This window comes from Mesoplodon bidens, assembly GCF_964165515.1.
Source record: "Mesoplodon bidens genome assembly, chromosome: 2".
Taxonomy (NCBI): domain Eukaryota; kingdom Metazoa; phylum Chordata; class Mammalia; order Artiodactyla; family Ziphiidae; genus Mesoplodon; species Mesoplodon bidens.
The window spans coordinates 121737165-121760030 of record NC_138177.1 but is presented as its reverse complement, the minus strand read 5'-3'; the positions used below and the strand labels follow the sequence as shown (position 1 = coordinate 121760030).

Below are 22866 nucleotides of genomic sequence, written 5' to 3'. Positions count from 1 at the left end.
TTTATTCACTCAAAGAATTGTATGTAGTTCCAGTGGTGAGGCAGGCACTGAATTATCTCATAGTGTGCACTGGAATAGCTAAGCATTGTTTCTTAGTGTAGGCTGTGTATTATATGCTCCACATTACCCTGGAATGTTTGTTAAAATGAAGACTCTGGGATCCTATTCTAAATCTACTGAATCAAAATCTCTGGGATGGAGCCTGGGACTTTGCATTTTAACGTGCACCCCAGGTAATTTGTGCCCAATAAAGACAGAGAACTAGTGGGGTGACACAGAAGCAAAAGACACTGAAGTCAGAGTCTAGCTGGGCTGCTATTGCAGTAGTAATCCAGTTGGTTACAACACAAAGACTACAATGGTTACCATGGGGATTCTGGCACAGGGGTAAGTCTGAGAACTACTTCAAAGGAAACATAACAGAAGGAGGGAAAAGACCGGATTTAGGAAGTGGATGAGAGGAAAGAGTCCAGGAGAACTCTCATCACTGCCTTCTGAATGAAAGCTAGTGAACAGAGTACTTTTAAACCTTTAGATATGAGGGACAGTTTTGGCAGTGACAAACAAAGCTAACAGCTCTGCAGTAAAATGAAGGTGCTTAAAAGAAAATAGGAGAAGGGAAAAGAAAGATAGTTACAGAGAAAAAGAGTAACCTGCTCTACAAAACTGAGGGAGCTGGCAATTAGAATACAGTAAACTTAATGTGCAAGAAAAAGTTGGTACAGATGCTCTTCTTACCTCCAAGGTGCTTGACGAAAGGAAGTGGGATCAGGGGAGGCAGACAGATGGCATAGGAGTTGAGCTCGAGGAGGGAGGGGAGAGGAGTCGGGGTTAAAAGCAAGAACATTTTGAATCCAGGGAAAGAAGAGAGATAATAAGTTTAGGAAGTTTTCAAAATAAGAAAGTTGTCATTTGCTACCAATTCTTAATAGGAAAGCAAACAGGAATTGGGGGGCATGTAAGCAATATTTACATTGTTCTAGTAGTTTTTAAGCTTTATAATATTGCCGCATGTAGATATAAAGATATAGAGACTTTGATAAAGAGACAGGAGAAGAGAAAGTTAGTTGCATTTGTGACCTTTTTTCCCACTAGAAAATGTGAAATATTATAGTATTCTATACCATGATGTTATGCTTTCAACATTTTACTAGGATATCACTGATAATATTGAGTATACCTCTATCTTTCAAATAAGTGTGGCTTTGAATAAGAAATGCTTATTCTCCTATGGCTTTTAAATCTAATATTTATAAAGACATTTCTCTCCTGTGCATAAGGAAGAATACTCACACCAAACAGTAGTGGCATGCCAAACTCAAGAGCTCAAGCCTTGAAAGCTTACATGCTAATGGGTTATTTAGTTTTCAAAATCTTAAGTTAATAACAATTGGCAATAAAGCTTGTTAATATTCCTTTTGTTCTGGAGCTATTGTGTTGATTTTGAAGTCCCATTTGTTCTAAAATGATTGAAGTCGAGATCTCCACCTAGTGGATTTATAAGATTTTACAGATTTTACAGAAATGGCCTACTACCTCCGGAAATCCTCAAATTTTTCTCTTAGAGAAATAACAGTTTTTAAAGACTTCTACTTAGGATCTAGCATAATTGTCAATAGAACAGTCGCAAATGGTTGAAATATGCCAATATGCATATCAGCTAGACTACAGTTAACAAACAAAGCTCAATATTTATTTTCATACCATAATTAGGAAAACAGATCAGGCACAAGTATGAATATATAATCATCTATGTCAAAAGCAATATTGTAATACCACTAATTGAGATGTGTATAGTAATTTCCATAAAATAATCAAGTGTAAATCTGCTCAAGTACTTTTTCTTATTTAATCTTTCATTTGCTTAAGGCTTTTTTTTAAATGTTTGTTTTCTTTTCCAGGATGAGGCACAACTCTTCTTTCCCATTTTCCCATTCCTTAGAGAAGCAAACTCAATTAATTGTGTCAAACATATCTTGTGGCTCTTTGATTTTTGCATTATATTCAACTGTGTACTTTTATTTTATTGATAACAAAGAGTTACTGAGGATTTTTCCTCCAAAAATACTGCATTTGAAATGCATGCAAAGGCTAGGGAGTGTTTGTGTGTCCTTTTGAAGAAAGCTAAAGTAGAAAAGGATTATTATTTGAGTTATTTTGTTCACTTTGTTCTGCCTCTAAAGGTGATGAATTAACATATTCAGCAGATGGTGGACACAATGTAGGTTTAGGAGCAGAGTTTTCAGCTTCATTTATTCTTCTAAGAATTAGAGACACCTTATTTTCTGCCTCAAAACTAATGTCTTTTAACTCTGGTAATGTCTCCCCTGTCATTGCACTTTCTTTATGTGCACTGTTATCCTTATCTGTTTGAAAATCTTGAACTTCTCTCAAATCATGCATATTACTGTTAATTTTAAGATCTATTTCACTACAAGGTAGTCTATTTTTGGTTTCATGGGAACTCGTCATTCTCAAATCCTTAGCTGTAATAGTCTCCTCAGCAGAGTTTGAATCATATAATATATGTTTTTCACTTTTTCCATTTTCCCAAGTGTGTTGCTTTTCTTTTGTGGTGCCATTTAAGGTCATCTGTGTGGTCCTAATTAACATACTAGAATTTGCCTTGCTTTCATCGGACATTTTTTTCTCTTCTTTCCCTACTATTTTTATCTCCAGTGCTTCAGTGCCGTCATCCCTGGGCAATGCATTTGTGCTGTCAATTCCTTTTTCACTACTATTGGTTAGAGGCCAGATGGCTTGAGTACTAAGAGAGGTACTGATATCCTTGGGAAGCTCTCTTTTATTTTGGTATGGAATAGAATTTGTCTTCATAAATGTAAAGTTGCCCTTGGATTGTGTCCGGGAAATAGGAGAGGAATCATAAGTTTCTGTTTTAAGCCGTTTTTTTTCTACATCATTTCCCTCACCCATAACACAAATTTCCACAATTGGATGTGATATTTTGGGTTCTGTCATTAACGTTTTTTCTTCGTTTCCAAGTTGCTCGTGACTTGAGAGTTGCTCTACATGTTGTAAAGTTTGATTTTGATCTAAAGTATGTCCCTTGTAGGTTTCAGTCCTGTGGATTTGATTCCCCAGGGACAAAGAAAACTGGTTTAGCTCACTGGTCTTTGATTTGTCCTGCTCCATGTTTTCAGTGGGCTCTGTCGCCCCTTGGTCAGTAGCCCCCCTAGAATGGTGGGATGGTAAAATATCCCTTCTTATGTTTTCCAAAGTCGCTGGTAAATAACAAGGAATGCCCAGTGCAAGGTGAGCTGCACCTCCCATTTGCTCAGTTGAGATGGGGGAGTGTGACTGCCTGTGTTCAGTCACAGTGGGTGTTGGCTGACACAATGTTGATGGGTTTCCATCAAGAATATGACCAGTAGGGTGACAGTTGCCTTCCATAGAGCTCTGGTTGGACACTGGCAAGTTGTCAGCACTGAAGAGAGGAGAGTTTTTAATGTTTTTTCTGTAATATGGGGTCTGCTCTGGGGCATGTTTGAAAGGCAGCCGTTTTGCAGTGAATCTAACATAGTTGTTACTCTCTGACTGTTGGTGAAAATCTGCAGAGGACACAAGGTTTATTTTGGCTTCCTTCTCAGAAACTTTGGAGAATTTATTAGAAGGTGACAACACTTGTCTGCGTTTCTTTGGGAATTCTGGAAAGGATTTTTCTGGATGGACTCTAACTTTTCTAAAAGGGTTTAAATTTAATTTTATCCTTAACTTTTGTCCTTTAATTTTCCCTTTGAAGTCAGATTGATTGGTTCTCTTCTTTTGCAGAATTTGTGGATCAGTAAGCCATTTTCCTCCTTTGTTTCTCTCCTGAGGATTGCTACATTTTTTGAGATCCAAGTTGGTCAGGTGGTTACTTTGATTTTTCTGCTCTTTCCAATGGCTTGATGTTTTGGATGACATCACCAAACTATTTTTTTCTACTAAATCTGGATGATGGAAGCTAACCCTCTTAGGGGAATATGTTTTCTTGATTTTTGTTGATAACTCCTTGTTGTCCTCACTCATGAGGAATTTTTCTATTGCTCTGTTAATTTGGATTTGCTCTTTCTTGGGCTTTGAAAGTTCTCGACGATTTGGCTTCCTTTCTTTCACATAATCTTGAAATTGATCACAGGGCACATATTTACAGATGAGACAACTGTTTGGCTGCAAATACCCAGGCCTGCTTCGTGTTAACAGCCCACAAGGATCATCATATTTTGATCTATGTTTTTGTAAGATTTTTTGTACAGAGTGTTCCTCGGGCTCACAAGGCTTGGATGATGAGCCTGTAATAAAATGTCTCAGCCTGTGTGGTTGTAAGCCATTGTGTCTTTTTTCTATTGGAGGCTGCCATGATTCATTTGTTAAATGCTTTTCAAGACTTTCTCTCGCCAAGGCTGAAGCGGATGTTGCATATCTTCTACTAAATGTGTCACTGCTGATATCTGCTGAACAATAAATGCAGGAATTTAACACTGAGCAGAGTTTTACTACCCCAACCAAACAGATGCTTAGAAGCCTTATGAAAGGTGCAAAAAGGACTTCTCTGATTATGGCAATTCTTGAAAATTTCCTAATTTTTAACCAAATCCTCAAGGGACATTTGGCAGTTTGGTGTGTTTGCAATGGCACTCTTTGTGGCCACATTTTAATCAGTTGTGATGCTGATTTAAAAGTTGTGGAATTAGAAATAAAAATATTCATAGTTGTAAATCTTTAGATTAGTTGTCCATTAGGTTAGCTTTAAATATGAATAATATCTAAATTCTTTCCAAGTGGCTATAGTAATTTTTTTCTCAATTCATTTACCACTTGGGACTAAATATTAGGAAGAACAAAATAAAATATTGAGTAATATATAGGTTTCAAGCAGATAATAACCTCAATAATAACAGAGGAATACTTGTGATATTACTGGCCCCAATAAGGCAGAGTCTGTATCTGCTTTACTTGGCATCACTTACTATTCATTAAATATTTGTTAAATGAATATGTGTTTTGGACTATGGCCTGGTCTGTGATGAAAGAATCTGTCTGAGACTTTTAAATGGTGCATGTTAATACAATATTTATTAATGATACATGTTAAATAATATTAATGACAAAAATATTAGTAATATTTCACCATTAATTGAGCATAAGAGGTAGGCATTGTGTTAAATATTGTACATTCATTTTTTCATTTAAGAGACCTGATCCCTTGGACAAGTTCTATTTTCCTAGCACATTTCCAGAGGAAGAAACAAGTTTAGAGAGGTTGCATGTTTTCTCCCAGTCACATGTCAGCTAAATGATATGGCAGAATTTGACCCAGGTCTGTCTGATACTAAACCGTATCCTCTTCCACAATGCATATTAAGTTAAAAATTACATCTTACCAGTGTACCTTTTCTTGTTTTGTGAAATTGGTTTATCCAAAGGAAGAAAGAAGTATTCCTTTCAGTGGTAGAAAGAAAGAGGTGAAATAATCCCCAACTTGCATCCAGTTCTAATCTAAGATCTAACTTCAACTCTCTGAGTAACCTTGAAGAAGCCATTTACTCGCTGGATATCAGAAGATTAGACTAGTGGGAACTTTATGTGGGTATAAAATTCTTCTGGGGAAAGAACTGCTAGCCTTTAACATATTCTAAGAGAGTTCTGTGGCTCAAAGATAAATATAAAAGCTATTGGACTACATCACCTCTAAAATCTCCTCTACCCCTGACATACTGTAATTCTATGTTTCTGAGTTAGAAGCCCTAATTAGAGTGATATTGCCTCTTACAGACTTCTATTCTGGAGCAGGTGTGGTCTTGAACGTTTTCTCTCCAATAACTGTCCTTTCCAGCTTCAGTACAATGCCTGGCGTGTAGCAAAATTTCAAGTCTTTCTTAAAAGTAATTGTATTGATTTGACAAACCAGCATTTGTGTGAAACAAGAGACTGAGTTTTAAATGGTCAAGAGACCACTTTCCCTTTAGTATAGGAGTTTCCCACAGAGAAGTGAAAGCTCTGGACAAAGCTCAAATGAAACATCTGCCTAAGGTATGATTCTATTGAAAGGCTAAGTGCTTATTGCTTTATAAAATAAAACCAATCCGATCGGGTTTCTATGGCAGATGTTTTCTTCCTTAGCCATTCCTCTTTTCAGTCAAATCAGCAGGCCTCCAAAACTGGTAAGATCTGAAGTCTGGGGGGATGCAATGGCATAAATTCACATCCTGCTTTATACCACATATGGAATAACATACAGTTTCATTATTTTCCAATTGTCCCCAAATCCATCCTTAGGGCCAGATCCCCCTGGTAAGAATTTCTTGGTGCAGCACCTCTGTCATTCATATTCTGAGAGAAAGCTCTGCCTGTTGTAAACCAATTCAAATAAACGACAGGAAGCTCTTTACAGAGTAGCTGTCAAAGGTTTCACTGTTGAGCCTGAAAGCATTGCCTTACTATTCAGGGAGAAAAAGGAAGACATTTAATTCATTGCCTCCACCTAAATATTGACATCGCCATGTACAGTGGGTAGATGTCACAGCCAGATTCACTCGGCTCCCAACATGGGACAATGAATTAAGTCCTGACTTTCCCTGAACTGGGAAGTTATCATCCCTGACAGCTCAGCAAGCAAAGTATGTGTCTTGACATCATTCCTGAAATGAATCACTAGCATTAGAAGGCCCATTCTTCTAACATGTCATGCTCTGGGAAGGTTGCTTACTGTAGAACTGGCATTAGACTCGAAGCGTGTTGGAATAGAAGCTGATACTCAGCCTCCTATAAATCTTAACAGCACTATTGCTATTTAAAAGGCTTCTTAAAAACAAACAAACCAAAAAAAAACATTGTTAGGTGTTGGGTCACAAAATTCACTTGCCGATGGGCACAAGGTGTACTCTCAGCTCCTGAGGTTGGGAAGTGTTCATCTACACCTCACTCCATACACACAGATACATGTCCAGTATCTTTAGGAGAGGATTAGGCTGGTGCCATGATGATTTTTATGGCATTTCTCTTTGGAGGAACTCAAAGGAGACTACCTTTTCACAGGGATTTAAACAGAGTGGGATTTTCTGAAACAAGGCAACTCACCTGTTATTCTTGTTACATGCTGTGGTAGAGTTTGAGGTTGGACTTCCCCAGGCTCACGATTCCTCAGGTTTTCAACTCTCTTTGGACAATATCTTGTACATAAGCTGGCTTCATTAAAAGCTGCCATATTCCCAGGAGGCTCTGAACATCCTGACTGCAGCAGTCTGCCACCAAAGCAGAAGAAAGTGCTGTCTGCCCCATGGCCCTTCCCTTTCAGGTTGAGGGCTGTGGACTCAGAGGCCAGTACTGCTTGATGGCTGTTTTCCTGTAAGAGCGGCATTTCCTTTCTGGACCCCACAATGGACATGACCTTTATCTCGTTTTCCTGAGTTAAGTGGCAGTTACAGTATCCCTTAGCGTGGTAATTTCTTGCCTCATGGTCACACAGGGATTCATCGAAGGTTCTGCAAGGAAGGTTTTCTGTGTGTTCATTTGCTTTGCCTTGTTGGAGTTTCCAGTTAAATACAACTAAACCCAGGCAAGTGAGACCAACAGCTCCTGTGACAAATAGAGAGACTATTAAAAGATAACATCATAGGAAGAAACATATAAATCATCAAATGTGAAATCCACAAATATCAAGGTTAATGGCTTAAAGGGTGTCGAAATGGGTGGGAAATCTCTCACTATGTGGAAAAATATTAGTCCAGACAGAGGATATTTAATCGACATTGTTCTGTTTTCCAAGTTGGATCTTTCTTTGTATCGATTAAAAATTATAAGAAACAATACCATCTGGAATGTGTTTGACAGAAAAAGGGTTTTTTTTCATGGACTGAAATTCATTCAAGATAAAATAATTTTCATTAAAATTCTTTTTCTGCCTATGGGAAATGAAACTTCCTATTTCTTAATCCCATAGTCAATAAAAATAGACCACATTTAGCATATACCCTGAAATTCTCATGTATAGTAACCTCCTCACCCCAAAGAAAAAAATATTCTACAAGCTATTGCCAAATTTTAATCACCTCTAAAGATTCATCCCCTACCTCAGAATACATCATTGGCTTCTATTAGCACAAAGGTCAAACTCCTTGGCATTCAAGACTCAGTATAATCTTGCCATAACCTTCTTTCCTAGCCTCATTTTTTATCATTTCCCACATTCAAACACTATGTTTCAAACTCTTCAATTCATTAGTCTTAAAATGTACTTCTAAGCCTTTGTGTATTCTCTGTGATGCTTCTAATACTTTCTCCTATCTCTGCTTATTTGAATTTCATTTATCCTTTAAAATCTAAATCTCTTGCTATTTTTTTCCCATCTTGTGAAGATCACTCCCTTCTTTGAACTACCACAATAAAATTATTGACATCTAATCTCAGAATTCCTGGTACTGTCATTTCATGCTCTCTATAGGCTAGCTTATCCTCTAAATAACATTGTAAACGGCAGTGTTTCTCAAACTCAAGTGCAGAGTCTAACCTGTTTCTACCTCAGTTTCTCATCTTGACAAACGGCATCCTCAACCAAAGCTCATACCAAAGTCTCTGAGTTACACCTAACTCTCTCTCTGACACAGTGATTTCCTTTTTTCTTGGCACTTATAACAGTATAAAATTATTGTGTTCACTTATTCATTTGCTTGTTCACTGTCTGTCCTCCCCTGCTAGAATTAAGCAGTATGAGGAAATGGATCTTTTCAGTCTTATTTGATATTGTATCTCCAGTGCTCTCAACACTGGCACAGAGGAGGCATACCAGAGTTGTTTATTGAATATTCTTAAATAAACAGAAGGAATTCTGTTTATGAATCCTAATAATGAAAAGCACTGAGTGGTCTCATCTTACAAATCTCCAAAATGATGATCAGGAGGACATGGTGTCAGTATAGACTGAGTTTGGAGTTCTGCGTTCTGAGTCCAGCTTTACCTATAACTTGCTGTGTGAACCTGGGCAAGTCAGTTGCCTTGGAAAACTCAGTTTCCTGACTCTGGAGATGAGGACAGTGAATAAGATGATACCAGCATTCTAGACTCCTTGATTGCACTATGCCTGGTTCTCTCCAATGCAGACAACTTTAATGAAAATGTGATGATATTTTTTAAACTTGAAAGAAAAGAGAAGGGGTCAGGCATAGTTGTTTCACTTTTTTCTGTTAAAGATGAAGATTAACCAAATAGAATAGTAGTTTCTGGCAAAATCTGCCAACCTTTTTGTAGCTTACCAGATCGTAACATTTTAAGCCCATTTTTACCATTTTTATTTCTTTGACAACAATACACTCTTGGAAAGTGCTACAACATATTGAAATTATGAAATCTCTATTAAAAACACCATGTTTTTTAAAAGTAGTGGCAAAAGTTAGATCAGAACATTTTAATTGCCAAATCATAGAGTCTGGGTTTTTCAAAAGGTTTTGGTTTTAAAATGTTAAAAACATGAAAATAATAAAATTTTAGAAACATCTCTATATCTCTTACATGGAGTAAGACAACTCAGGATTCAAAGCTCTGTTCTGATACTTTTCTTGGGAACATTTTCTAACCTCTCTGAGCCTTATTTTTCCTCCTCTGTCAAACAGGAATAATTAATACCACTCAGAGATCAAATGAGATAATATATGTGACATATTTAATACAGTATTTTGATATAGTAAGATTCAGTGAATCATCATTGTTATATGTTATTGTGGTTGTAATTGCTGCTGCTGCTTTTAAGGCTTGGTATTGTCCTATTAGATCCTAAAAGCCTCAGCTGTTAGGAAAAAAAATCCAAACCAAATCATTAAGAGAATACTTTGTATGGCTGATGCAGTTACTAAACCAAATAATAAAGGAAAGAAAGACCTAAATTTTCTTAAACGCATGAATCAGCCACTGAAATGAGAGTAGGTGTAATCTGATTATGGGATAAAGTTTCTCAGTTAATTGTGTCCAAACCGCGAGGAGCCACTCACTCTCCCGCTATTGATGCTAGAGCTATGCCTGTCACATTACCACTCAGGTATGGTCAGTTTCTATTACTGCAGAGAGCAAAAATAGCAGATGAAGCTCATAGGTAGGCTGAACCTACTATCAAGAAGATGGCTAAATTTTCATTGCCGTGGGCATTGTTGCAATTTTTAAAAAGTATTCTAAGAATATTTCTGAGTTAGAAAGACAACAAAAATGCAAAATTAATGATAAAAATTTCATTGAAGAATTGGAAATGTTAGAGCTTCATGAAAGCTTTCTCTTTTTATCCTCCAGTTCACAGAATAGGAAGTGTCAAGACGTTAGGTACCAATTAGCCACTTATCAGTTTTAAATTCACTGAATATGATTTTACATATTCCTTGGAATTGTGATGATTTATCTATAGCCAAAGAAGAAACTAGAATCAGAGGCCAAATTTTAGTTCTAAGTCTTTTTCCCACAATCTAGAGGAATAGATTATTGACCACATTTTCACTTCAGGAGTAGCACCTTTGAAGGAGTAAATTGGTATCAAAAGTCAGAGCTGTTTTAAAGAGGAATCTCGCTTAAAAACAGCACCTTTAACAATTAATCAATGAAAGGTACATTTTTATGGTAATTTCACACACAATAACTTAACATGAATGTAATAATATTCATAATTTATCAACATGTTAAGCTTCCTATCATTTTGACAAAGCCTTTGGAACCTTCCAGAATTTTTATCTATCTCTACACTAATGAAGAGTTGCTAACTTGGCAAAATCTTCTCTAAAAATAGACATAAAAGATACCTATAAGATACTAAGTATTCTAAGAAACACATTTAAGGAAAAACTCTCTGTTGCTCTAGTGCTTTTGTCTTTTGTGGTAAATTATTTCTTAGCACGTAAAATTACTGACATGGTTACACATTTTCTAAAACAATTTATCTTCCTGAGAGAATTCGAATTCACTTCCAAGTGAATTTGATTACTGCTGGTGGTAGTTTCACTGTCTAGACCTGACACTGGTCTCCATCTATCCTGATTAAAAGGAGCTAAAAATCTGATGTTCAAGTGATTCACTGGAAACCTGCTATGGAATAATTATTTTTGGCACATATTCAAAGTATATCAGTTCAGTCCTGAGTGCCATTTGCAAGCCTCTGGTCCTCCAGTGTTGGGGAACCCCCCACAAACACACACATCCCCCCACACACACACTTCTCATCACCATGGCTACCCGCAGGTGAAAAGGATTTCACCATGCACTGAAAGCATACAAACATCTAGATATATTGACAAATCTCATGCATATTTCGTCTTTGACTAATGCCACAAAGCATCACATTAGATCATTCATCCAGTGAGATGTAACGATAGCTGATGCATAGTTTAAAAAATTTTTTTAACTACCATAGAAAATTTAAAGGATCGAGTAGTATCCTCTCCTTAGTCAGTTGGGGGGTGGGGTAATGCGCCAAATTTATGAACAAGTTAGACAAACAGAAATCTTAAAAGAATTCAAAACCCCCAATAGAAGAAAACCAAGGCACATAGCAGCAAATCACTTGTCCAAGTCACACAGCAAGTAAGAGCAGAGCCAAGTTTCAAACCTGGATAATCTAACTGCAGAGATCATGCTTGTATAAGCTGTATATATGCTCTTGTATAAGCTTATAGAGTTTGTATAAGCTCTATAGTACTTATACAAGCACTATAGAGCAGGATGCACCTGGTTGTCATAATAGCATCTCTCCCTGCACTTGGTAAAGCCCACTGATTCACACTCCACCACAGAGAAGCACACCGATGGGAGTGCCTTGAGGAAATAGACTATGTCTCATCACTTTTTAAACCCCTATCTCCCAGCATCTTAATGAATGTACCAGTACTGAAATATAGACTATTCCCTCATTACAGACAAGAAAACTGAAGTCTGAATAGCAGGTTAATGTACTCAAGATCACAGTGCTAGTTATATCAGGACTAGAGCTCTTGAATCCTGGTTCAAGGCCCTTTCCTCTATGTTAGACAGCTTCTTTGCAACAGGTAATTTTTTCAACCTATGCCAAATCAACTAACATCCTCCCACACTACTGACAACCTCTCCCTTCCACAAGCCCTGGAAAGGTTCCCCAGTTGCCTAAGAAAGGCATCATTTAGTGTACTTCAAGAATATGGAGAAAAGCTGGGCACAATTCGCCCTGTCATACCTGCAAAGCCAAGGACAGTCAGCAGGGCCACATCCTGCCCTGGGAAGGGGGGAATTCTGTCCTTTAGAACCAGAGTGAGGTTGGCAGCCTTGGAATCGCAGTTATTCTCAGACAGCCTTAGCACACTCTTTGCAGTGGCCACAGCCATAGTGGATGGCTGACAATTTAGGTCCTTGGCATTCCTGTGCGTGCGAGCAGAAGACTTTACGTAGTTTTCTTAAGAACAAGGCAAGGGGGTAGAGATCACAAGTGCAGCTCCACTGGTTCTTATCTAAGCTCAGAAGGATTAACTGCTTCAGTGGAGTAAAAACACCCTGCAGGACTACTTTCTGTAGTCGAGGCAGGGGCCGGAAGGTATCTTTCCCAATGTAGGAAATACAACTGTTAGATAAATCCAGATGCCTGAGACTGTGGAGATCTGTGCCTCCGAAAGCACTGTCTGTCAGTTTAGTGACCTGATTCCCATCCAGCTGTAGCCGGGTCAGGCCCCGGGTGTTTCGGAACCAAGACCCTTGCAGGGCGCGGAGAGCCTTATTGCTAAGCGCCAGCACCTGCAGACTGCGAAGCTTGCTGAAGCTGTGATCGGTAAGCGAAGAGCTGGATATTTGGTTGTGCTCCAGCCACGACGTCCGCAACTTTGAAAGGGTGTGCAGGGCGTCTTCCCGAACATCCTGGATGCCATTTCTGCTCAAGGAGAGCAGAGCAAGATTAAACAAGAGGGACAGATTTGTGCTCTCTATAGAGGAGAGATATCCATCCGTGATGATTAAAGCCCTCGTGGTCACAGGGGCTGCTGTGGAGAAGAAAAGCACAGACTAGAAGCGAGTACACACACGTGGGAGGGGAGCACAGTGGAGAGCAGAGATAATCAATACTCTCTGAGCACAATCCTATCACCTGGGTAAGAACAACAAACAAAATGAAAATGATTCTCTGATTTCTCAGTTTAAGGGGAAGGTGGCTCTTTATCTGAATGATGGATTTTTATATTCTTTGTTACCATGACATGTTTATTTGAGAAACACAAACCCATCTGTTCCTTTAGATGATAAATTTAATTCATTGTTTTAGATTATCATCATTGATTTTTTTTGAAAGTGGCTTTTCAGGCTTTCGCTCTGTGAGGCTGTGTACTGACCTGCTCCAGCCCTGCTGGCCCAAGACAGAGTCACTCAAGAGCCGAGCCTGTGTCTGAGCTTCCTAACCAGTTTTCCACAAGCAATGTATATTTATGCTGTGAAGCCAATCGTCTTTTCTCTCAAACATAAAGGTGTGGATTGGAGTGGGAGAAGTGAGAAGGACCGTTGGTTTCTGCTTTTTAGCTCCAGGCTAAAAGTTGGCAACTTGGTAAGGATCTATGTTCTCTCCAGACAACCTGAGGATCTGTCAGTGGGGTTCTCATTATAGTCTGGGTCATCTTGGCCTCCTGTCTAATATCTGTTCCCTCCAATGAAGTCCATCATGTGATGACAGGTGGTACTCAGGGCTTCCAACTGTTAAATCCCTTCACCATAATCACCCCAGAGCTATCACTGCTCTGTCATTAGAAATCAAAGCATTTTAACTCGATAAAGATGTATTATAATCAGGAGTTATTGTAACACATCTTTATCATGCTAAAATTGTTTTGACTGCAAATGACAGTGTCATAAGGATGGAAGAGTCCATTGTCCCTGGGAGGTCTACAGGTGATATTAGAACAATCAACCATGGGGGAAGCAAATCACAATTCCCTTATGAAATTCAGACTACATCACTGAAACAAAGAGATTAAAAAAATGTAAAACACAAAGGATTTCCACAGTGCCTTCTTTTGGAAGAATTGCTCCCATCTCCATAGCACGAGAAAGCTTAAGTCATGGGGTTTTTGTTTGGGGGTGTTATTTTTTTAGTACTTATTACTGATTATTTGAATTCTATTAATTCTAACCAGTTTGGCATTTTGTTCCTTTCATCATTGTTTTTCATATGGGCTGAGGGAGTTTTGTTTCTAAGGATCCTCAGTCCTCTAGAGATTTCTGACTCTGAGGGAGCAGGCTATTGTTTCTGTCAATTACTTCTTGTCTAGGACCAGACAGGCTCCACTTGCAAATCATCCAGTTAAGTCTCTGTGTTTATGAAATCTAACTTCAAAAATGTGACACTTTGTAAATGAGAAGGAATATCTAGAGGTGCAGCAATGTAGGTGAGCAATATTTGTTTCTTACAAACATCAGCTATCTCTGATCAAAAAAAAATGTAGTGAAGTCAGATCTATTTGAGAGGATGGGAGTTTTTAGTGTTTGTTAAGTGTTTTCTATACAGATTGGAGACAGTATACAACCAACTAGCCTTGAAACTGTCTCTCTCCTGTCAGGAATGACAATGCCATCTACCTCTTAATTCTCATGGGGTCATAGGATTTTAGAAATGAAAGAACTCATTTTCTTCCACTTGATCTTAGATTTGTTTCTGAAATTTTTCCATTGGCACGGTTTATAGCTTGTTTATCTCTACTTGGATATCAGGATGTAAATCACATTCTCCTCAAATTTGTTAATAAGGTGTCTTATTAAATTGTTGACTTAAGCAAGCAATATGTAATGAATACAGGCAGTGTATCTTGTTAGCATTTCTACAGCTCATTTACTACCAATAAAAAAAGACTACACTTTCAAAATTAGATGCACTTTGATAATAATCTCTTTTGCTGGTACATCACTTAATCTTACTAATGCTGAACAATTGCAGTTCAGGTTCCTGATTCATTGATATTTCTTCCAGCCTGTGGTAGGTTTCAAATCTGCACAAAGTGTGGACAAAATATAATTAAAGTGATCTATTTTTTTCTTTTATTAAAAAAAGTGTGTAACAATAAAATGGTGGTATTCTTTTATAAGAGCAAAATATCTCACTTACCTCTGAAGGTCTTAAAATAGTTTTGGTTGAGACCACCAGGGACGAACAGGAAAATAAAATAATATTATCAATCTTTAGTCACTAAAGAAAGCTTGCTCTTTTAAAGTTTACCTCTTTCAGGCTGAGCCGAGAGATTAGTCAGTACAAAGAAAGGCATAGCAATGAATTTGTCAGGTACACTGAACACTGCTTTTTAGAGTTACTGGTTTTATTACCTACTATATAGGTTATCTGGTGACAGAGGGTTACATCTTTGGTGCACACCATACATGATGCAGGGCAGGCTGCCACCAACCGCAGCATAATGGCAAAGACATGAGCCATCCACCTGAAAGGAAAGTAGAGAGCAATGCACATCATAATGTTGGCATTTATTACCCAGGGATTTCAGTATATTCAGCTCATGAGGCATTTTGGTGATTTCTGCTTTTTAATGGGCACTTTGGGTTCTTACATGATGCTAGATAAATTGCTGAAATCCTTAATTTGAATAGAATTTAAGCTGAGCCATTATAAGGAACAAGGATATAGTATGCAGCACAGAGAAATATGGCCATGATTTGTAATAACTTTAAATGGAGTAAAATCTATAAAAATATTGAATCACTATGTTGTACACCTAAAACTAATATAATATTTTAAATCAACTATACTTCAACAAATATATATGTATACCCACAATAAACAAAAAAACAAACTGAACTGTTAAAGCATTTGACCATAAATTCAGAGAACTCACATCCAAGGCACAGCCATTAATATAGATTATTAAAAAATTAAGTTACTTTGTAAAACACTTAATAGTTTGTTGAGCTTTTGCAAATACATTACCTTATTTAATTCTTTTAATTTGGCAACTCAATTTGAGGCTGAGAAAACTGAAGTTCAGAATGGTTAATAAACCATCCAAAGTCACATAGCTATTAGGTATTTAACACCAAGTCTTTTAACTCCAAATTCAGTGTTCTTTCTAGTATGCAGAACCTAATCTCAGGCACTGAAACATATATTTACAATGAAATTATTCTTCACAGATATAGATCCCACAGATAGAGAGGGAGAATGAAGGAGCATTAAGATCAGAAGCTCTACCTAGCTTTGAGTTCAGCTCTCCTATTTACTGACTATACTATCTTAGATAAATTATTTAATTTTTCTTATTTTTTTCTTTTCATGTTTAAAATAGAAATAATAAATGACTACATTACAGAGCATTATGAGTTAGATGAAATGTTCTAAGTGTTTAGTAAGTATCATATTTTTACCATTATTTCAGCCCTCCAATGAAATATTAACACCGTTTTGGATTTATTGTTCAAAAAAAGGCCATTTATAATGTATTCCCTGATCGGTTTAAAAAAAAAAAACTTAAAGCAAATTATAATAAAAACCTTCTACCCATACAAAAAATAGTTTGAAAATAAAATAAAATGTAAAAAAAACATAAAATTATTAATTCTATCCTTCTTTCAACAAGTATTTATTGAATACCTTCTGTGCGCCAGGCATTGCTGAAGGCACTGGAGATAGAATAGCGAGTAATAAATTCCTGCCCTCATTGGATAGACATGTTACAAAGGGATGTAAACAATAAACAAAAAATATGAAAATATGTATTAAGTCATCTGGTGATAAGTTCTATGGAATAAGTAGGGCAAATATGGTGACAAGAAAAAACTGAGAAAGTAACATTTGAACAAAGACCTGGGAAAGATGAAGGTGCTGGTCAGTCCAGGTGGGAAGGATGGTAAATGCAAAGTCCCTGAAGGCATGTGTGCTCTCAGCCTGAGGAGGTCAGCGTGGCCTGCTACACAAGAGGAAGAGGAAGCCAGGAAATAGCAGGGGCAGGCTGTGCGTGCCTTGGAGATGAATGCAAGAGCTTTGGTTTTTTCTCCATATAAGATGAGAGTAATTGGATACTTCTGTGAGTGGCATTACTTCATCTGTAGCACATTTTAAAATAATTATTTTGGCTACTGTGTTCATTACTATAGCTTTGTAATACAGTTTGAAATCAGGGAACATGATGCCTTCAGCTGTATTCTTTCTCAATATTGCTTCAGCTTTTGGAGTCTTTTGTGTTTCCATAACATTTTTAGGATTGTTTGTTCTATTTCTGTGAAAAATGCCATTGGAATTTTGATGGAGATTACATTGAATCTGTAGATTGCCTTGGGTAGTTTCAACATTTTTAATTTTTCCAATCCATGAGCATGGAACATCTTTCCATTTATTTGTGTCTTCTTCCATTTCTTTCCTCAATATTTTGTAGTTTTCAGTGTACAAGTCTTTCACCTCCTTGGTAAATTTACTCCTAGGTATTTCATTCTTTTTGATGCAATTGTAAATGGGATTGTTTTCTGCATTTCTCTTTCTGATAGTTTGTTAATAGTGTACAGAAATACAACAAGATCTTTGTATATTGATTTTGTATCCCTGCAACTTTACTGAATTTGTTTATTAGTTCTAGTAATATTTTGGTGGAGTCTTTAGGTTTTTCTATATCAACTCATCCACATACAGTGAGTTTTATTTCTTACTTTCCAAGTTGGATGCCTTTTATTTCTTTTTTCTTGCTTAATTGCTATGACTAGGACTTTTAATACTATATTGAATGAGAGTGGGCATCCTTGTCTTATTCCTACTCTTAAAGGAAAATCTTTCTGTATTTCACTATTGAGTATGACGGTAGCTGTGGATAGGCTACCGTGTTGGGAACATACTTTTAATAGGCAAAGAATAGTAGCAGTAAAAGTAGTTAGAAGGAAACTATAATAATACAAGCAAAAGATGATGGTGGTTTAGACAAGGATGAGAGGTAGTCAGATTCTGTATAATTTTTTATTATCATGATGCAATTTAATGTAACAAATTTGAGCTCAGCTAAGCTATCCTGTGCAGTGGAACATGCTAGGTATACAGGAGTAAACAGACCTTTGCATACCCTCAAATCATGTTCCAGCTAGTGATATAGACATGTAAATAGCTAGCTGTAACACAAGAAATAATTAAATAAATCTAAATAATAGTGAAAAATTATTTTGAGAAATCCTTGGACACTTTAAAAATGATGTGTCTTGTGAGTTTGGCTTGAAGAGGGCAGAGAGTTTCCACAGGCAGGAATAAGAATTAGATAGTTCAGAATGAAAAAATAGTAAGAACAATGTCCTGCATTGAGCAAAAGATCTAATCTCAGTTCACATCTTTTAGCCTACCTGGGCTGCTTAGAGTCTGCCCTGTGCATATGTGGTTCAGAGGTCAGCCAGAGAATTAGGCAGAGTTTATACGCATATTCTGGGGCTCCCTCTCCCAGACCCCTTTCTTCTAGGATTTCCCCTCATTTTCTAGTGCTTACGTGTGATAAGCAGGATTCTAGGATGGCTCCCAAGATTCCTTCCACTTTTTTCCAGGAATACCACCTACGTTTGAGTTTGGACAAAACTTATGAATATGATGAGATATTACTCCCATAATTATGTTTCCTCATATGGCAAGACAAAGATTATTCTGTGTAGGTATGACCTAATCAGATGAGCCCTTTAAAAGCAAAGAATATTTCTCCAGTTGGTCAGAGGGGAAAAAAGTTTAGAGAAACATGCCCTTGCTGGCCAGAAAGAAAGCAAATGGCTATGTTGTGAACTGCTTATAGGAGCCATGTGGCAAGGAACTGTGGGCATCCTCTAGAAGCTGAGAGTTATCCCTGAACAACAGTTGGAAAGAAAACAGGGACCTGAAGGAAATGAATTCTTCCAGTACCAGTGAGCTTGGTAGAGGCCCCTGAGCCTCAGATGAGAATCACAGAGTGAACTAACACCATGATTTTAATCTGGTGAGGCCCTGAGCAAGGGACCTAGTTAACCTGTACTAGACTCTGACTCACGGAAACTGTGAGATAATAAATGGGTATTGTTTTAAACCACTTGTGATAATTTGTTACAAAGCCATAGCTAATTCACTCTACCCTAGATGTCCTGAATTTTATCCTCAGGTTCTTCAAGCAGGCAAAACTGCAGGCTTGCTGCCATCAGAATTTTAATTGTTCTCTAAGATGCAGATGGGGCCTACCCTTAGGGTAAATGTTGTAAAAAAAAAAAAAAAAAAAGATAAGAAACTTATCCTATGCCCTTCCTTTCTTCTGTGACTCCCCTCCAAAATCTACCTTCTCCTGTTCACTCTCTGCTGCTTTCAGGTCACCATCTTTTACATTTTATCCAGAGTTTACAGTTGTTATCTGGGGGAGGGTTGATCCAATATAAATGCAGTTTCTTCATTCAGATTCTAGATACATTTTGAAGGCAGAATGATTATGATTTGCTGGTGATTAGAAGCAAGAGTATGACAAAGAGAGAATTCAGATATTATCCTGTGGTGTTTGGAAGTGGAAAGGATAGAGTTGCCATTTACTGAAGCAGAGAAGACTATAAATGCAAGAAGTTGCATATGTGAGTTAAGAGTTCAAGAAAGAGTACTAAGCTAGATATAGATATTTGGAAGTTGTTTTTTAAAGCCATGAGACTGAATTAAATCCTCAACAAATTAAATAGAGAAAAGACTCAAAGACTGAGGCCTGGTGCAATTTAAAATTTAAAGATAAAGAGGAGAAATGAAATCTAAAGAGAAGACTGAGAAATAGCAAGTAATAGTGCAGAAAAATAATGACAAAATAGTGACCTCAAGTCCAGTTGAAGAATGTTTCAGGGACAAAAGAATGATTATTTGTATTTAATGCTGTGCCAAGTAAGATGGATTTAGCAATGAGGAGGCAAATCTGTATCCTTGACAAGAGCAGTTTCAGCAGAGTGTTACAGGAGAAAACCTGATTGGGATGGAGGACAGATGGAAGGAGAATAAGAGTCCGCAAATTTAGGCAACTCTTTAGAGCAATTTTGGTGAACAGAGAAATGGAGTAGTAGCTTGAGGAAGAAGCAGAGTCAAGAGTTTTATTTTGTTTTTGTTTATTTGTTTTTAAGATGAGAGAATTTATATGTCTGTATGTTGATGGGATAAAACAATAGAAAGGGAATGCTGATGATGCAAAAAATAGAAGGTAGAATTATTGTAAGAGCAATGTCCTTGAGTAGATTAACAAGGATAAGATCTAGTACACAGTGAAGGAATTGCCCTCGGATAGAATCAGGCAAAGTTCATCTGTAGAAAAGGGAGTGAAGGCAGATGATGTGAGTTTAGATATAGGTGGGTGGTTGAAGTATTAGTGGGAAGTAGAGGTTTGAGGAAAGAGGAGAAGGTGCAAAATAGCCATTTAGAGTGTGAGAGAGAGTGAGCTAGGAATACAAAATAGACTCTCTAAACAGTACTGAGGGTCCACGTCAGGTTAGAGGGTCATAATTTTGAAATAAGAGCCGTCGGGATGGATTTAATCAAGACTAGGATTTTTCCAACTGTGTACAAAATTCATGATAGGGCAAGGGAGTTGCGGCTATGTGGAATGGAGTGAATATGATTGCCAGTGTAATCTAAGTTAAATCAGGGAGGAAATAAGGTGACTGGATGACGGTGAAAAGATAGTAACAGGAACAAAAAATAGGGGAGACATCGGATGATAGACAAAAAGATAGAACAATAGTAGCAAAAACATGGTTTTTAAGGCTGAGTGATATACATATATACATGGGGGGTTATTGCACTATTTTCCTCTACTTCAGGGTACATTTGAAAATCTTCACAGTGCAAAGCAGCGTCTTCTTAAGTGGTAAGATGGTTTATGCCGTCAAAGTTGTTGGAGTCAGAGCTCGGGATGAAGTGAGCTCGGTAGAGAGGAGGTAGAGCCCCAGGGCCATCTGACGGAAACTGTGAGGATGGAGAGCACAGAGGAGTTGCAGGCGTCGCTGGTAACAGGGCCTAGGGTATGAATGACTGGGGAGCTAAGTGACCAAGGGAAGGTAGAGGATAAGAGCATTGCAGAAGGGGAGACAAAGGGCCCCAGAGGTCAGGCCACCTTAATGATTATCTGCATGGATAATAAAAGCACTGAGAGTAGTGCTAGAGAGCATGACAGTGAGCCAGATGCAAAACCTTCAGAGAAAGGAGAGGACTCTGGGGAAAAGCTTGACAAACTGGTGGCTATTCCAGGAGAAACCATTTGGAAGTTACAATGTCAGTGAGAAAGACACAGACAGACACAGACATCCCCCCCTCCGCTTACCCCCAGTACCATCCCCACCCACCTAGAAGTACAGGAATATGTGAGAGAAAACAGCTTCCTCTTGAGAGAGCTCTGGGGGAAGCAGTGTCCTCAGGGGAGGGCTAGATATTAAGGGAGAAATTGTTCTACTAAGAATCTAAATTAGTTGGTTACTGCACCTGTATGTTAAATTGGGCTATCCACCTCCTGGCAGTGAAAGTTTCATAAAGGGAGAAATGATAGGTTATGTAACATGTCCTTAGGACCTGAAAAAAGAAGGCATATAATTTCTTCAAAAGAAACCAACTTTTTCTAAAATCCCGAGAATTTTTTCCATAGATCCATAGTCATTTATATATCTCTAGCAACTATAACAAAGCTTGGAATATAATCAGAATACAAGAAATGTTTATTTGACAAAACTCATCTGACACGAAGATTCATAGTGGACAATATCTTTAATGACAGTTTTTGAAGATTAAAAGCTTATCTTAACCCCTAAAGTAGGGCATAGTCATGAGGTTGCTATTGATCTTAGTTTTGAATCTGAGATGGTATTTTCAAAAATGAAGCTAATTATAAAATTAGCTGTAGCAGTTCTTTCCCTACAGACACATTGAACAGTGTATTATAGGGCACTGAGATAGTTAATAGTTTTTAGTATTCACTTTTATTATTTGATTTTGTAGAGGCAAACCTGCCGCGTAAAAGCGCACAAAGCTAATTAAAGCTTTTCCACTATTTCATTATCTGAATGTAGTTGCAAATTCTGACTTAAAACTCTTATCAGAGGGAGACTCAACATCCCTCCATGAACAGCAAGTGAGCATTCAATTAACACTTCAATACAAGTGTACTTTAAATAAAAATCTACTTTATTGTTAATCTCACTCTTTGCACATACAAATATCCAATTTTTAAAATCCAAAGACAGCTACATCCCTTTTATTCTTTGAGGAAAAGAAGTCTTTTCTTTATTTACAGGGAAGACCTGAATTTTCTGAAGTTGTTACCAAGTTAGAAGAGTGTCTCTGCAACACTGAGGTAAGAACTTTGGCTTCTGAAATATGTCCATTACAAAGGCTTGAATATCCAACGATGTTGGGGAATGTAGTTAAGGTGGTGCTTGTGGAAAGAAAGTGTGAGTGTCCATAACTCCATTCATATTTTCACCCTGTCAATTAAGTTCTTAGGGTGGAGGAGAATTGACTGCATCTGTAGAGCAAAGGCAAATTCAGAGTGAATTGGGATCCTTCCAACAAATAATCAGGCAAGCAAATGGACATGGGTATGCATAGCTTAAAAAATTGATATGTAAAAATTTAAAAATAAATGTGTTAGAAGGTAATTATGTAAATCATTACTTTCTATACAAAATTTCTTACAAACAATGAAATGTAAGCTAAAACATTAAGCCATTGTCCATTTATGTTCAATAAGAGCAGGAAAAATTATTACTAAAATTAGCACATAAATTAATTGGGAGGCATTGCTTTTATACCACATATATGTTACATAAAGTGATATGTGTTGGTAATGAGACTAATGGAATTTTCTTTCCTTAATATCAAGGAGCTGTTTGCTTTAATTTTCTCTATAATTGCCTTAATTTTCTATACACCTGTTCTGGAGATAGCATTTGAAAATA

At 37.4% G+C, this 22866-nt stretch overlaps 2 protein-coding genes across 2 annotated transcripts in view; one reads left to right on the top strand and one right to left on the bottom strand.

Moving 5' to 3' along the window:
- The window catches only part of TNNI3K (TNNI3 interacting kinase), a gene marked incomplete at its 3' end in the record, with an annotated part of 285990 nt that overhangs the window by 196234 nt on the left and 66890 nt on the right, over positions 1-22866 (top strand). Inside the window, exon 22 of the mRNA XM_081226315.1 lies at positions 22203-22262. Within this exon, the coding sequence (XP_081082441.1) occupies positions 22203-22262 (60 nt within the window). The remainder of the gene's footprint in view (positions 1-22202; positions 22263-22866) is intronic.
- Positions 2125-15379, bottom strand: LRRC53 (leucine rich repeat containing 53; the record flags this gene model as incomplete). The annotated part of the gene is given in 5 exon segments (XM_081224944.1): positions 2125-4451; positions 7081-7578; positions 12179-12392; positions 12394-12971; positions 15292-15379. Coding segments are annotated over 5 exon segments (3705 nt in total).